Source organism: Austrofundulus limnaeus, unplaced genomic scaffold (assembly GCF_001266775.1).
Source record: "Austrofundulus limnaeus strain Quisiro unplaced genomic scaffold, Austrofundulus_limnaeus-1.0 Scaffold53, whole genome shotgun sequence".
Lineage (NCBI taxonomy): Eukaryota > Metazoa > Chordata > Actinopteri > Cyprinodontiformes > Rivulidae > Austrofundulus > Austrofundulus limnaeus.
The window spans coordinates 645,651-658,913 of NW_013952455.1; the positions used below are offsets into that span (position 1 = coordinate 645,651).

At 40.9% G+C, this 13,263-nt stretch overlaps 1 protein-coding gene and 1 long non-coding RNA gene across 2 annotated transcripts in view; one reads left to right on the top strand and one right to left on the bottom strand.

Moving 5' to 3' along the window:
- Nucleotides 1–11,944, bottom strand: part of LOC106517806 (nuclear factor 1 X-type) — a gene marked incomplete at its 3' end in the record, with an annotated part of 205,716 nt that extends 193,772 nt beyond the window's left edge. Inside the window, 1 exon segment of the mRNA XM_014008823.1 lies at nt 10,570–11,944. Within this exon segment, the coding sequence (XP_013864277.1) occupies nt 10,570–10,647 (78 nt within the window).
- Nucleotides 11,945–12,352: 408 nt separating this feature from the next.
- Nucleotides 12,353–13,263, top strand: part of LOC106517808 (uncharacterized) — a 7,281-nt gene continuing 6,370 nt past the window's right edge. Inside the window, exons 1-2 of the long non-coding RNA XR_001310247.1 lie at nt 12,353–12,811; nt 12,901–12,978. This is a non-coding gene — a long non-coding RNA (uncharacterized LOC106517808). The remainder of the gene's footprint in view (nt 12,812–12,900; nt 12,979–13,263) is intronic.

Consider the following 13,263-nt stretch of genomic DNA (forward strand, 5'->3'; position numbering starts at 1 on the left):
TGTGTGTGTGGATCTCTCAGGGTATCCCACACTCCCCTGCCTTATCAGGCGGCTCCACGGCACCGCTGGAGGAGTGCTGCTCTCAGGAGGGCAGGCCTACCAGCACTCTGCTTATCTTCTACTGCCAAAGAGGGCTTTATAGGTCTGATTAACTCACTGCTTCTATGAGGGAAGAAGCTGGGCTGTGTAACTGTCTATTGTGGGTCTAGTAGAAGGGGTGGGGGTGCACGGGGCTGGCCGTGCGAGCGGCTGTGAATGTGAGGAAAAAGGTGTTCAGTGGAGTGCAGTAAGTGAGGGATGGAGCGCACATCCAAAAACCTCTTGTTCACTCAGTGAGCTGTGGCTCTCCGGAGGCACCCAGGAAGAAACACAAAGACTGCGTCGCCAAGGAAGGGGCTGGGTGTTGTTGAGCGTACGACACCACACAAAACCCTTCAAAAGACCTCAAACACTCTAAGCTTTCACACACCAAAAAAAAAAAAAAAAAGGCAAAAAACCCAGCAGTTCTTGAGGGAATGCATATCATCTACCTTCTTTCATGCCAACATTTTAGATAAAATCATCCCATGTTGAGAAATGATAGAGTTGTAACATTTTGGTTTAACCTTGAAAATAACAACATGTTCGATCTCATGCAGTACTGCATTCTCTCATTTGATCTGTCAAGGTTTGGAGGATTAAAAGTAGATGATTCCTAACTATTACCACATCAAATGTTAGCTCAGAATCTGTAAAACTGATGGATTTATGGTTGATGTGTACTGCTTTTGTGAGATTGATTGATCAACCAATCAACCAATCAATCAACCAATCAATCAACCAATCAACCAATCAATCAACCAATCAATCAACCAATCAATCAATCAATGAATCAATCAATCAATCAACTTTATTTGTACCACTGGTACAACATCAGAATAAAAGGATACAATTGAATAAAAAAGATAGGACCAGATAAAACCCAATAAGACAAAATAAAACACATTGGAACAAGACAAAAAATGAGATAAGACAAGATAAAAAGAATAATCAATAGTRAAACTATTCTATTCCTCATTAGTGGTTTATGAGATATTTTGCTAGTTGTTTTGTAAAGACAAACAAATGCACACAGACCTGGGCAATATCAACACCCTGCGTTTGATTCCAGTGGTGGGCAATAAAAAGTCTGTCAGTGTTAARTTGATCATTTATGTTTATTGGTGGTGCACCCTCTCCTCCTTTTGCAGAGAGCCGATCAGTGATGGGATTTGCTCTCGGACTACAGTACCGGCTGGGCCCAGAGAGTAGTCCGAGCCAGGGGGGAGGGGGAGAGGAGGTGGAAAAGARAAGAGTACAGCCCCCACTCCTCACATATAGGAGAAAACATGGTTGCTTTAATCTCTTTTCCTGGCTCTCAATGAAAGAGAGAGGAAGAGCCACAAGAGCTTGGGTCTGTTCAGATCCCCTCACCCCAGCTCCGTCTCCTTGTTCAGGGTTTCCTATCTGTCCTTCTTTTAGGYCCGCTCTCCAGGCCTCACTTTACTTGCTCATTCAGAAGCCGCCTGTTGTCACACTTCACTGCTCATCCACTTCGTTGTGCTCTTTTGTGATTATTTCTCACACAACAGTTTGTCTGTACTTGTCTTTTTGTGTTTCTGGCTTTAATCATTGGAGCCGTGCTAACAAGGAGGACCTCAGGGAGGATGGCAGGCATGTTCTTTCACTTGGTCCWGAAAGAAATATCTTAAACGTAGCTGTACAGATATACAGACACACACCATCTGTTGTTGCCCACCTTACCTTACTGATCATTTCAGCTCTGTGACTACCTTCCATACCAAAACCTGGCTGGAAAGTAGTTTTAGCAAGAGTTAGTATTAAGCCTTAAAGTATTTGTTCTAATATTATAATTTATTTGGCTGCATATTGCTTGAACAATAAATTACAAACAGGCATTGATGCTTTTATCAAAACATGAAAACCAATATCCAATGCTCAGTAGATATGTGCGATAAGCATTGYATCTGTATCTAATCAAAGGTCAGAACAAATGCAGATTAGGAGGGTCAACATATTGATTTTATCTTTAAACCCTAACTTAACTTATTTTAAGCAGAGAACCTTTGGGTTTTTGGTAAAAAAAAAAAACAACAGCTGATTACAACAAGTTTAATCAACTCTAAGTAGCTCCACTTTGAGTTAAGTGTGTTCATAAGTACTGTAGCCATCAACATTGAGGCCATCATACTTTCATTCATCATTGCAGAAGACAAACCAAATGTTCTAAGATTTTACTGGGGACATAAATTTTTTTAGCTMACATGCAAAGTTAAGGTGTTGAACAACAAAATAAAATATATAGTCTACTTGCTGCGTATCTTTCATCTTGTTAGCATGCTAACAATAGCTAACAATTMGACAAGAGAGGTGTCAAAAGTGCTCACATTATTTACTTAAGTAAAAGTATAGATAGGGTTTAAAATGACTTTTTTGGAAGTAGAAGTATAAACTCAAGCTTATTACTTAAGTAAAAGTGTAAAGTACTGGTTTTAAAACTACTTAAACTTTAAAAGTAAAAGTGGCTAATGTAAGGAAGGGAAAAAAGCCATTAAGGAACAAAGCTTAGGTCGCACCACAGGTGTCTACACAACCCCACCTCCCCAAAATACATTTTTCTGAAGGCCATGATGACTATAAAATTTAATAAAAATGTTAATTTTGGAAAAATTATGATGTAGGCTAGCCTACCCACTTCCGCTGCACATAGATCTCTGCCACGGTCAACTTTAGGCTACGCAAGTCCGCTACATCCTGCTGGAGTGTGATATGATTTGTGTTGTACAGGTATGATGAATCGAATACAATAGGGTGTCACAATAGTATATATTTATACTTCTCATTCAACCACAATTAAATTCACTCTATGGGAAGCACCATATATCTGGATATTTTTTCTGAAAAGTGACAAGCCCAAATGAAAACAAGCTGAAGTTGAAAAGAAATGAAATACTTCTGGCATTTTTAAAATGTAAAGGCACTGTCACACTATGACGTTTTAGACAACTTATGCCAACTTGTGAAAATTTTAAAGACATCTATGTTGAAGATGGAATTGAAAAAATCAACCGGAAGCTTTTTTTAGGTGTGTACATACTGTAGTTCTAACAAATTGTTAAAATATACAACTTTTATTAGCAATTTACACATAAAAAATGTTTCAGATAAGTTGGCATAAGTTGTCTAGTTTGACAGGGCCTTAAGGAGTAGAAGTAAAAAGTTGACTTAAAAATAATTACTCCAGTAAAGAATAAATAATCAAATGTTTTACTCAGGTAGAGTAACAAAGTATCGTTATTTCATTATTTGGAACCTCTACAGGTACCAAGTGCTTGTTAGCATTGTTACAGCTTGGCCTGCTCTGATTTTAAAGGTGCGGTAATATGTATTTTCCAGGCACATATTTCAATTCTATACCACGATCAAGACTATATTAGCTTCAGTTGTTATGAAAAGGCAGACTATATCAAAAATAAACTTGACTTTGCATCATAGCCAATTCTAAATGCCTTGAAACTGGCCTCTGTCTCTTAAGAACCTCCCACCGTTTCCAACACTCCCACTTCAGCATGTCTTCAAAACGGAGCAGGAGCTCGGCTGCAGACTGAGCTCCAGGGAGGTGCTATACATGAGTGAATGATATTGTGACATGATATAAAGCTCAAAAATGTTGATTTCTCATAATACCCACAGCCACTTAAGTAAAACAGAGAATTACTTACAATGTTTTCTGCCAGAGTACCAAAATCCAATGCAGTTTGCTTCAGATGATATACAAATCTATATTTTCATGGTTTTTAAGAGAAATAGACCATTACCAAAATGTAAAGTGAAATATAATATATTTTATAACATTTAAGCTTGCCATAAATAAATAAATAAATAAATAAATAAATAAATAAATAAATAAATAAATAATTTCCCCCTATGTCACAAAACTGTAGTGAGAATGTGTAAAAATAGCTCTAACAAAAGTGGTGGAAAAGGATGAGAGGGTTTGTCTAGTGACATCAGCCTCTTTTCAGTTTTTTCATTGATATTTTATTGCAGCACAAGGTTCTAAAAGCCCTCAAAGTACAAAGTGTTTCAGTGCTAAACTTCCAGTTCCCTGCTTCCTGTTACCAGTTCCTCCCATGCCCTCCTCTTGTTGCGCCCCTTCTTTCACACCTCAAGGGGGGTATCATTTTATAAATCACAGCCATTCAGTTTGATACCTCTCTTCTCTCCATCTGCTTGCGTGTCCTGTACTTTCCCCTCACTTCTCTCTCAGTCTCTGCATCCGTCCTTCCTGTTACCCCCTTCATTTCCTCCAGCCATCCACACCATCACTCCCCCTCCTCTTACCCCATGCCTCTTTTTTTCCCCCTTTTTTTTTTGGAAAATGGGTGGAGTCTCTTACGTGGTGCCATTTTCTGTTTTGGTGGTACATCCAAGACWGCATGAATATTCATGACTAATCCACTATGCACCCTCCACTCTCAGCTCCCCCCCACCCCTCGGCCCTGCGGTGCAGGCAACACTTGGTAGTGGCACATGGCGAGACAGCTGTTGCAAACCAAGCCAGGCATCTGTGCGGTGGCAGAGTACGACGAGAGGACAGACTGATGGCGTGAGATGCCATATAGAAACAGACAAAGAGGACAGAGATATAAAGAGTCAGAGACGAGGCAGAAAGATCAATGTGAAGTAGGAAGGAGAGGACAGTGGTTTAGAGGCACTTGGGTAAAGGAGAGCCAAAGAAACAGAAGGAAGCGGGCGGTGGCAGGGTCATCTGGGTGAGAAGAAAATGGACGAGCCAGACGGAGGGGAAATTGGTTCTGATGGGAGGTTCTGTCAGAGGATGGAGGGACACAGGAAGACTGGAGATAGAGGGACAAAGAGAAGACAGAAGGGGGCACTGACCATGATAGACAAAAAGGGAGTAGAGTAGAAACCTGCCTGTAAAATGTAAACATCAATATTATAAACTAGTTAGCAAACCATTGGCCTGGTAAAAACCAGCCTTTTGTTCTATGCTTTGCTTAGAGGGTCTGGACTCTTGGCTATTGCTAACATTTGGCTGTGACATATGCAGTGCACCAGCTCAACCGTGAAAGAAGCTACGCTAAGAAGCTAATCGGAAATTGCGTTCACTGTAAACAACCATCTCCTACTGGGAAGAGAGAAGTACCAAGTGGAAGGAGATGGCTGTAGATGAGTGATGCAGGCTTTGTGAGACTAATTTAATTTAATTTGGAGGCCTTATCAACACAGACTGACTTCATTCACTTCTGCTGCCGTTGCTAAACAGGCAGACTAAAACGGTGCAGAAAATCAACGTCATCATTCACAACGTCTGTTCGCTGATAGGCCCGGCTGAAATTCTACCGGAGAAATCCATGTCGATTGGAGAAAGCCCAAATGGAGCAGTGAAGGGATAGCAAACCATACACCGTACCTATAAAAAGTATTCGCCCCCTTGGATGGTTTATACTTTCATTGCTGTTATAAATTAATCATAATCAATATATTTTGGTCTTATTTACAAAAAATGTTGGCCTGAAAAAACTTTCTTCAATTTCAAAGTGAAAACCTATTTCTTTCTTATTTCTTTGTATTGGATACACAAAGGTTTCCAGTTGAATCATCAAAAAACAGCAGGAGTATGGAGTATGTGTAACTCTAACAAGATCAGGCTGTCCTCACAATCCAACCGACTGTGTATATTCCATGAAGGGTCAAAATAAAGACACACAAACAAATCCTCCCTTCTTTTGATGACAAAACACCACTTACTGTATATTACAACACCAATAATTCCAAAGTTAGATTATTGACATGAACTTTACTCAGGTCTAAACCAGTCCCTGCTGTGTTCTCTGCCACAGGACTCACTGATAAGAAAGGAAAAAAGAAAGCACCAATATCAGCATTCATGCACAGTTTCACATAAACTGGAGTGACCTCTATGAAAGGTAGAGCTGGTGTTTGATTTGCCACCTCTGGGGTCATTTTGTAACATAGCTGATTAATAAGAAGGCAACAGAAACATGTAAATTTTAAACTACATTAAATTTTATTTGTACAATTCACCTTTGTCATTCTTCTCTGAGACTTAATGTATGTTTCATTTTGCTTCAAGAATTTTAGGTAGTTTTGTATTTTTTGTACAATAAAAAAACGGTCTCATTCCAGAAAGATACAGTATATTGGTTCACAGAATATTTCACAATAAGGACTTCATTGGCTCAGAATTGTGATCATAAATTTCAAAATTACAATTATGTCTAAGAATAAAGAAAAATTCTGGAGTTAATTGTGAGAGACTCAGAGTAGAGCCGCTGCACATTCACAGTGAGAGGAGCCAGCTGAGGTGGTTCAGGCATGTCCAACTGGTAGGAGACCCCGGGGAAGACCCAGAACAGKYTRGAGAGATCRGCTGGCTGAGGAATGCCTTGGAATCCTTCTGGAAGAGGTGGCTGGGTGAGGAGAGGTCGGAGCCTCCCTGCTCAAACTGCTGCCCCTGCAACCAAACTCAGAATAAATGGAAGATAATGGATGGATGGATGGATGGATGGATGGATGGATGGATGGATGGATGGATGATTATGAAAAAGTTGCATTCCTAAGTTTTTCTCCATAAACTTTAAAAATGTCTCTGAATGATTAAACAGGTTGTCTGTATATTAGTATCTTGTTCATGTTTTCAAATCTTTTTTCAACAGAAACTGTGAAGTGTAGGCTGAATAGGTTGTGCACTTTGTCTGTCGGACTCGGTACAAAACAGTCTGATATAATATCAAATATTGATACGGTATGAAATGAAAGGATCATCCTTCTTTGAAGGAATGCATACCATCCGCTGTCTTTTATGTTAGAATTTTAAACTGATCTTCTACCTCTTATTCGTAATTGGGTTGCAGAGGCAACAAGTCCAGGAGAGAAACCCAGACATCCCTCTCCCCAGCAACACTTACCAGCTTGTCCTGAGGGCCCCTGAGGTGCTCCCAGGTCAGAGGGGATACATGATCCTTCCAGTGAGTCCTGGGTCTTTCCGGAGGCCTCCTACGAGTGGGACGTGCCCGAAACACCTCTAAAGAGAGGCATCCAGGAGGAATCCTAATCAGATGAACCCCATCAACTGACTCTTTTTCGACATGGAGGAGCAGTGGCTCTACTCTTAGCTCCTCCCGGATGATGGAGTTAATCACTTTATCTCTAAGGCTGAGCCTGGACACCCTGCGAAGGAAGTTCATTTCAGCAGCTTGTTTCCAGGATCTCATTCTTTCTGTCATGATCCATGCCTCATGAGCATAGGTGAGGGTTGCAACAATTGGGAAATGTAACTGTGTTGGTCAAACCTTAAATGACCTTATGTGCTATCTTGTGATATTTCGAGATCTTGTAAGACGTGAGAGCTCTCAGAGATTGTGTTAATGCACACAGGCTTTCACAAGACACCTCAGTCTGAGACATACTTCTTGGTTTGACTTCTGAATGGACTGAGGTGACCAATTGAAAAACAAMAAAAAAAAAARGCTAATTTTTTAAGGGTTATAGCAAAGACAAGCTTGACATTTTCTTGGGACCTTCTTGCAGAACCGGTAATCATGGTCTGAGCTCCTGGCTCGTTACATTTTTGTTTGTCTTATTAAGAGGGCGTTGACACATTTCATAGCAGCTGATGATCTTTCCATGAACAAAATTGCTTTAATATTCCARGATGTACAGAACAGGGTTTGAGTGCAGCCATAGCCAATATCTTTAGGACTGGTTTACATTTTCAAGCAGTCTTCCAGTCACGATAAACTCATCTTTGATGACTTCTGTCATTTCTTTAATCGCTACATATTGAAACAACAGCCGTATGTTTTGTTTTAGATTTGGATAGCTAAAGCAAAAATCTTTTAATTACTCTGATTTTACATTTTTACATTTAGGCTTTAAAAACAGAAAAACAAACAAAAAAACTTTGTGATTTATGATTGTATCACATCATTTTGTATCATCTTGTAGCAGGACTAAGCACAGCTTTCACATCCAAACTGCTTTGAGAGATGTACCGGTAGTGTGAGCCTCCATCTCCAGCATTTACTAAGCATTTATTTTTAATTTCATTATACGTCATRGTTGGTTAGGTTAATGAATTATAATTAGTATAAAACAATATATAAAAACAGCCAGGGATGAAACACATCTTTATATTTACATTACTAAAACATAACAGACTCAGTATATTATGTGAAATATTGTAAAATTTGATTGTAGGAAAGGAAACAGGCTGATTTCTTACACTATTTTGTTTTTTCTCAGTGTTAAAGGGTTCCCCGATTAGTTGTAACATTAGACTTAATATGATAAACATGTACTTTAAGTGTAAAATAAAGAATGTAAAAAATACTGTAGGATGTTCAGTTTTTATCATTTTTAAACTAAAAGTTTAAAAATGTATTACACCGATGGGGCCATTTTATTTACATGCAAAGCATTCTGGGTAAATGATGACATCAACTAGGTAATCTGTGCTGCTAGCAAGCTATATCCACCCTGAAGGTTAATCTTGAACAATATCTGATGATCGACTCTTTTAAATGAAACCAGAGAGCGTTGACAGAGAGGAGAAGGTAGAAACGACTCAACATGTAACTGAAAATATGGATGGAGGACAACAGAGCTGCTTCATGGAAGAAGAACCTCAGCTTAGCCTATTAGCTTTAGCGTTAGCCCCGACGCTATCACCATATACTGTATATGTATTAGCTCAGCGCTACACATTCTCCTCTCGTCACTGAGGTCCTCCATCCACATGACAGAGAGGGGAACACAACAATGACTCAGCCTGCAACTGAAAATATGGATGGAGGACCTCAGTTTAGCTTGTTTGTCGCGCTAGCACCGAGCAAATACATATAAGGAATATAGCATGGGCACTAGCGCAAAGGCTAACAGGCTAAGCTGAGGTTCTTCTTCCATGAAGCAGCTCTGTTGTCCTCATCCATATTTTCAGTTACAGACTGAGTCATTTCTACCTTCTCCTCTCTGTCAACGCTCCCTGGTTTCATTTAAAAGAGTYGATCATCAGATATTGTCCAAGATTAACCTTCAGGGTGGAGATAGCTCACTAGCAGCCTCGCACCGAGGACCTGGTTGATGTCATCATTTACCCAGAATGCTTTGCATGTAAATAAAATGGCTCCGTCCGTGTTAAAATATATTTTAAAAAATTTACGAAACCAAGCATCCTACAGTATTTTTACAGTTTGTATTTTACAGTTAAAATAAATGTTTATCAAATAAAGTTTAATGTTACAACTAATCGTGGATCCCTTTAAGTTCTTCACTGTAAATTCAACATCCTATGTTAAACATGTTGTGTTCAGTCTTCTACCATCACCGATTGTCCCAAATGTACTTCACGTGGTTTGTTCTGAACCCGCTCAGCCTCCCCACTTTGTGGATCACAGCTCTGAGTCTGTCCACAGACGGAGGAGCTGTTCCTTTGCCAGCCATGCCCAGCCTGCGCCCCCTCTCTCTGCCCCCCGCAGCACCCTGTGACCCCACCACCCCTCCTCCCTGCTCTCCTGCATCCCTGCGTGGGGCCCCCGGTCCAGGCTGCCATCCCTCCCTCCCCCAACGCGCCCTGCAGTCTCACCCCGTTCCCACCCAGGCAGAGGGCCTAGCTCTGCCCTACATAGCAGCGAGCACAGCAGGCTGGCGCTGAGAGGAACCCTTTGGGTTTACAAACTGTGTCAGGCCTCGAGACACGTCTGTGATCAACAGCAAGCGCCACACGAGAGGAAAGAAGCACACGACTGCTGCCCAGGGATCAGTGTGATTGATGTTGTCAATATGTGAAATCTGGAATAAATAAGCTGTCTGATATGATCCAAACTGTGGATATTTGCATTAAAAAAAGGGGTCAGAAGTGCAGAAGACGGGAAGTAGACTGAACTCTTATGAGATTTTTTAAAAATATAGTTAAATTACAATTCAAGCAAAAATATGACCTGCTACAGACAAAACCAGCAACATGCGCCGTTACAGGTAAGTACATTTCAGCTGGAAAAAAGTAGGACTGCTCACAAGACTTGTAAGTCATGGCCTTAAAAAAAACTTAGCATCATTTTCTCTGACGGAAAAGCAGGTTTTAATTAAAACTCTTATCCTATGGGATAAGCCCCAGATATGTTTGATGGAGTCAATCACACAAATTATCCGGTGATTAGAATTTAAAAAGGGAAAATGAGTGTGTTTAGTTGAAGCAGAACTGCTGCTATGGAAGCTTGAGGAAGTTTGATAAAACCAGCAGCATTCTTTTAGCGGGATTTCCACACAATGTGGTCATCATTTGGCCTTCAGTCTAAAACCATTTGAATACACACGCAGCAGACAACTACATTCTGATCAGGAACGCGTAGAAAAGCACAACAAGTTTAGATGTTTCACACAACATGAGATGGATAAAAGAGCAGAGGAGTGAAACACGAGCAGGGACAGAAACACACGGATCGATCGATACAYAACGTCAGAGCCGGGGAGCGTCCGTCCTACCATCCACCATGACCTGGCAGAGAAGTCGTAGCACAGCTGCCACCTGAGCCCGGGGTCGCTCTGCCTTTCCCACGCCATTCTGCCTCGCTGCCTGTCCTGAGCCAGAATCCTCTTCCAGGGACTGCTGATAAATATAAAGGTCAATATAACGAGGAAGAAAAATCACCAATCAGGAGGTGCAACCAGGATGCTGCTGCGGTGTGAGTGAAAGAAGGGTATTTTGTGGGTATATACTATATGCAGTGTATCTACTGGTGTGTGTGTGCGTGTGTGTGTGTGTGTGTGTTTGGAGGGAGAAAGGACTCAGAAATGCCACAGAGGCCCCCCTTTCCAAGCAGCTGTGCCTTTCGGTTCACCAGTCCAAAGTGCTCCTGCTGCCATGTGTGAGCCTAGCGAGCCACCAGCTCTGCACCAACGCTCGCACAAACACGGTGAGGTTCACACACGTGCGGCGCCGACGTATCTGCACCGCACGTATATTTCTGAGCGGTTACGAGACGCATTGTCTGTCAGRAGCAGCGATGTGGATCTGCTGTGGTCTGCACTGATATACGTGTTCCAGGGGGCCCCGAGCCAAACTCTGAAGTCTGAGCCAGGTTACTGAGGGGCTTCGGCTGAACGGCCAACATGGCAGGTCAAAACTAAAAAGCATGGTTTATTACATCTGTGCTGTTCCATCAACTTCTTATAATTATATTACCTCAACGTTTTAGTTCAAACTCTATTATACGTTAGTAATATAATAAAACGTTGAAATCTTTTCAGTGAAGTGACTGTTAGAACACCTTCTGTTAGATTTTGTGGCTAATAAACTCATGCAAAACCAGTCAGTGTGGAAAAACCTTTGAAAAAAATTCTGAAAGTGCTTGAAACAGAAACATCTGGTCGTCACACGTGTCTGTATTGTTTTATGGGGGRGATATGACAAGTTATAAAAACCCCTCACTTCCTGTTTGAAGAGAAGTTCCTGAGTTCAGATTCTGTGGGACTCAACTTTGTTTGGGATCATTGTTTTGTTGCGTCGTGACCCAGTTTAGTCCAGGCTTCAGCTGTCGGACAGATGGTCTCAGATTTACCTCTAGAATCTTTTGTTTTACAGAGGAGCTGACGGTCGAGTCAGTCTGCAAGGTACCCAAAGTCCTGTGGCTGTTAAAACAAGCCCAAACCATCAGCCCTCCACCACTGTGCTTAGCAGTTGGGAGGTGTTTGAGTGTTTGTGTGGTTTTCATCAAACATTGTGCTGTGCGTTATAAGTAAATATCTCTACTTTGGTCTCGTTGTCCTGGGCAGATTTGTCCGGAAGTCTTGTGGTTCATTCAGATGAAACGTTTCGAATCAAAAAATGCAGCCTTTTTTTTGCTAAAGACAAAAAAATATCTCCTGGTGTTCCTCCGAAATGAGCCAAACTTGTTTTCTAATTATCCAATGATGAACTTTTACCTTTAAAAGTGACGTTATTAAATTCTTTTTCACATTTAAGTCATTCACTTGGGGTCTATATAAAATGGATCTGCAATGCTTTGGTCTGAATTCCTCCTTGTTGTAACTCCACAACCCGCTCTTTCACCCCTTTAGTGTCTCAGATCAACTTGTTTTGAGGCTTTCTCTAAGTCCAAACAAGGCACCTCCCACCCTGCCTCTCTCGCTTCTAGACAGGTCCATTTTAGTTTGCTATAGGGGTTTATGACTATATAGCAATACAAAACKTTTAACAAATTATTAAAAGATAAAAGAAGACTTGTCGATCCAACCTAACATGTTGGAGCCAGAATCTGACCCAGAGCCAGAGGAGAATGAAGACCACCTAATTTTAATTGGTAAGTCCAGACCTTATTCGGCAGTTTCAATGCATATACTGTAACATAGAAAATGTCACAGAAAACAGAGACAACTGAACAGGTTTCAACATATGACCCAAACAGGAAATAAAGATATCTATGCAGCAATGAGAGAAACTAAATTCAACTTTACTTCACTCCTAGAGACTCCATACAGACAAGGCTCAGAGCTCAGCAGAACAGCGGAGCTGAGAAACCAGACCAGGAGCCAGGTAAAAAGGTAAGTGATTTTATTTTTATTTACAGGTGAGGATCGGGATGTCTTGCTGAAAGAGGAGTGAAGCGCAGAGGTAAGTATTTGTTCTTGAATGAATATTGTCAATGTTGAGAAGTTATTAAAGTTTGTTGTTCTTACAGGTTCTTTGGAGGTGAGCAGCATGGACCAGAGGAGAGTTTCCAAACAGGTGAGAGTTCTTCCGGCAGAGTGGCATTAAAGGAAGATATTCTTGGACTTTGATCTTGATGATTGGTTCCTTGGTTGTAATCTTGGCAGGGAGGAATCCTTGAGCGGTGAGCGACCAGACTGAAGGTTCCGGAAAACTTGACACCTTGGGTACAAGAGAGCATGAAGGTAAATTCTAAGGTTCTTAAGAAAACACTTGTGGTGGCTAGTACTCTACTTAAGAGCGTGGAACATCTTCTTTTCATATATTGGCAGATTACAAACAGCTTCCAGGTGCATACCGCCACCCACTGTACAAGAGTATGCAACTCCATAGCCTCCACAGTCTAAATTCTATTTTTAAATTTTGTATAATGTAAAAATTTAAATAACACTTTCCTAATACAGTGGGTAAAATAAGTGTTGAAAACGTCAACATTTTTCTCAGTAAATATATTACTAGAGGTGCTAATG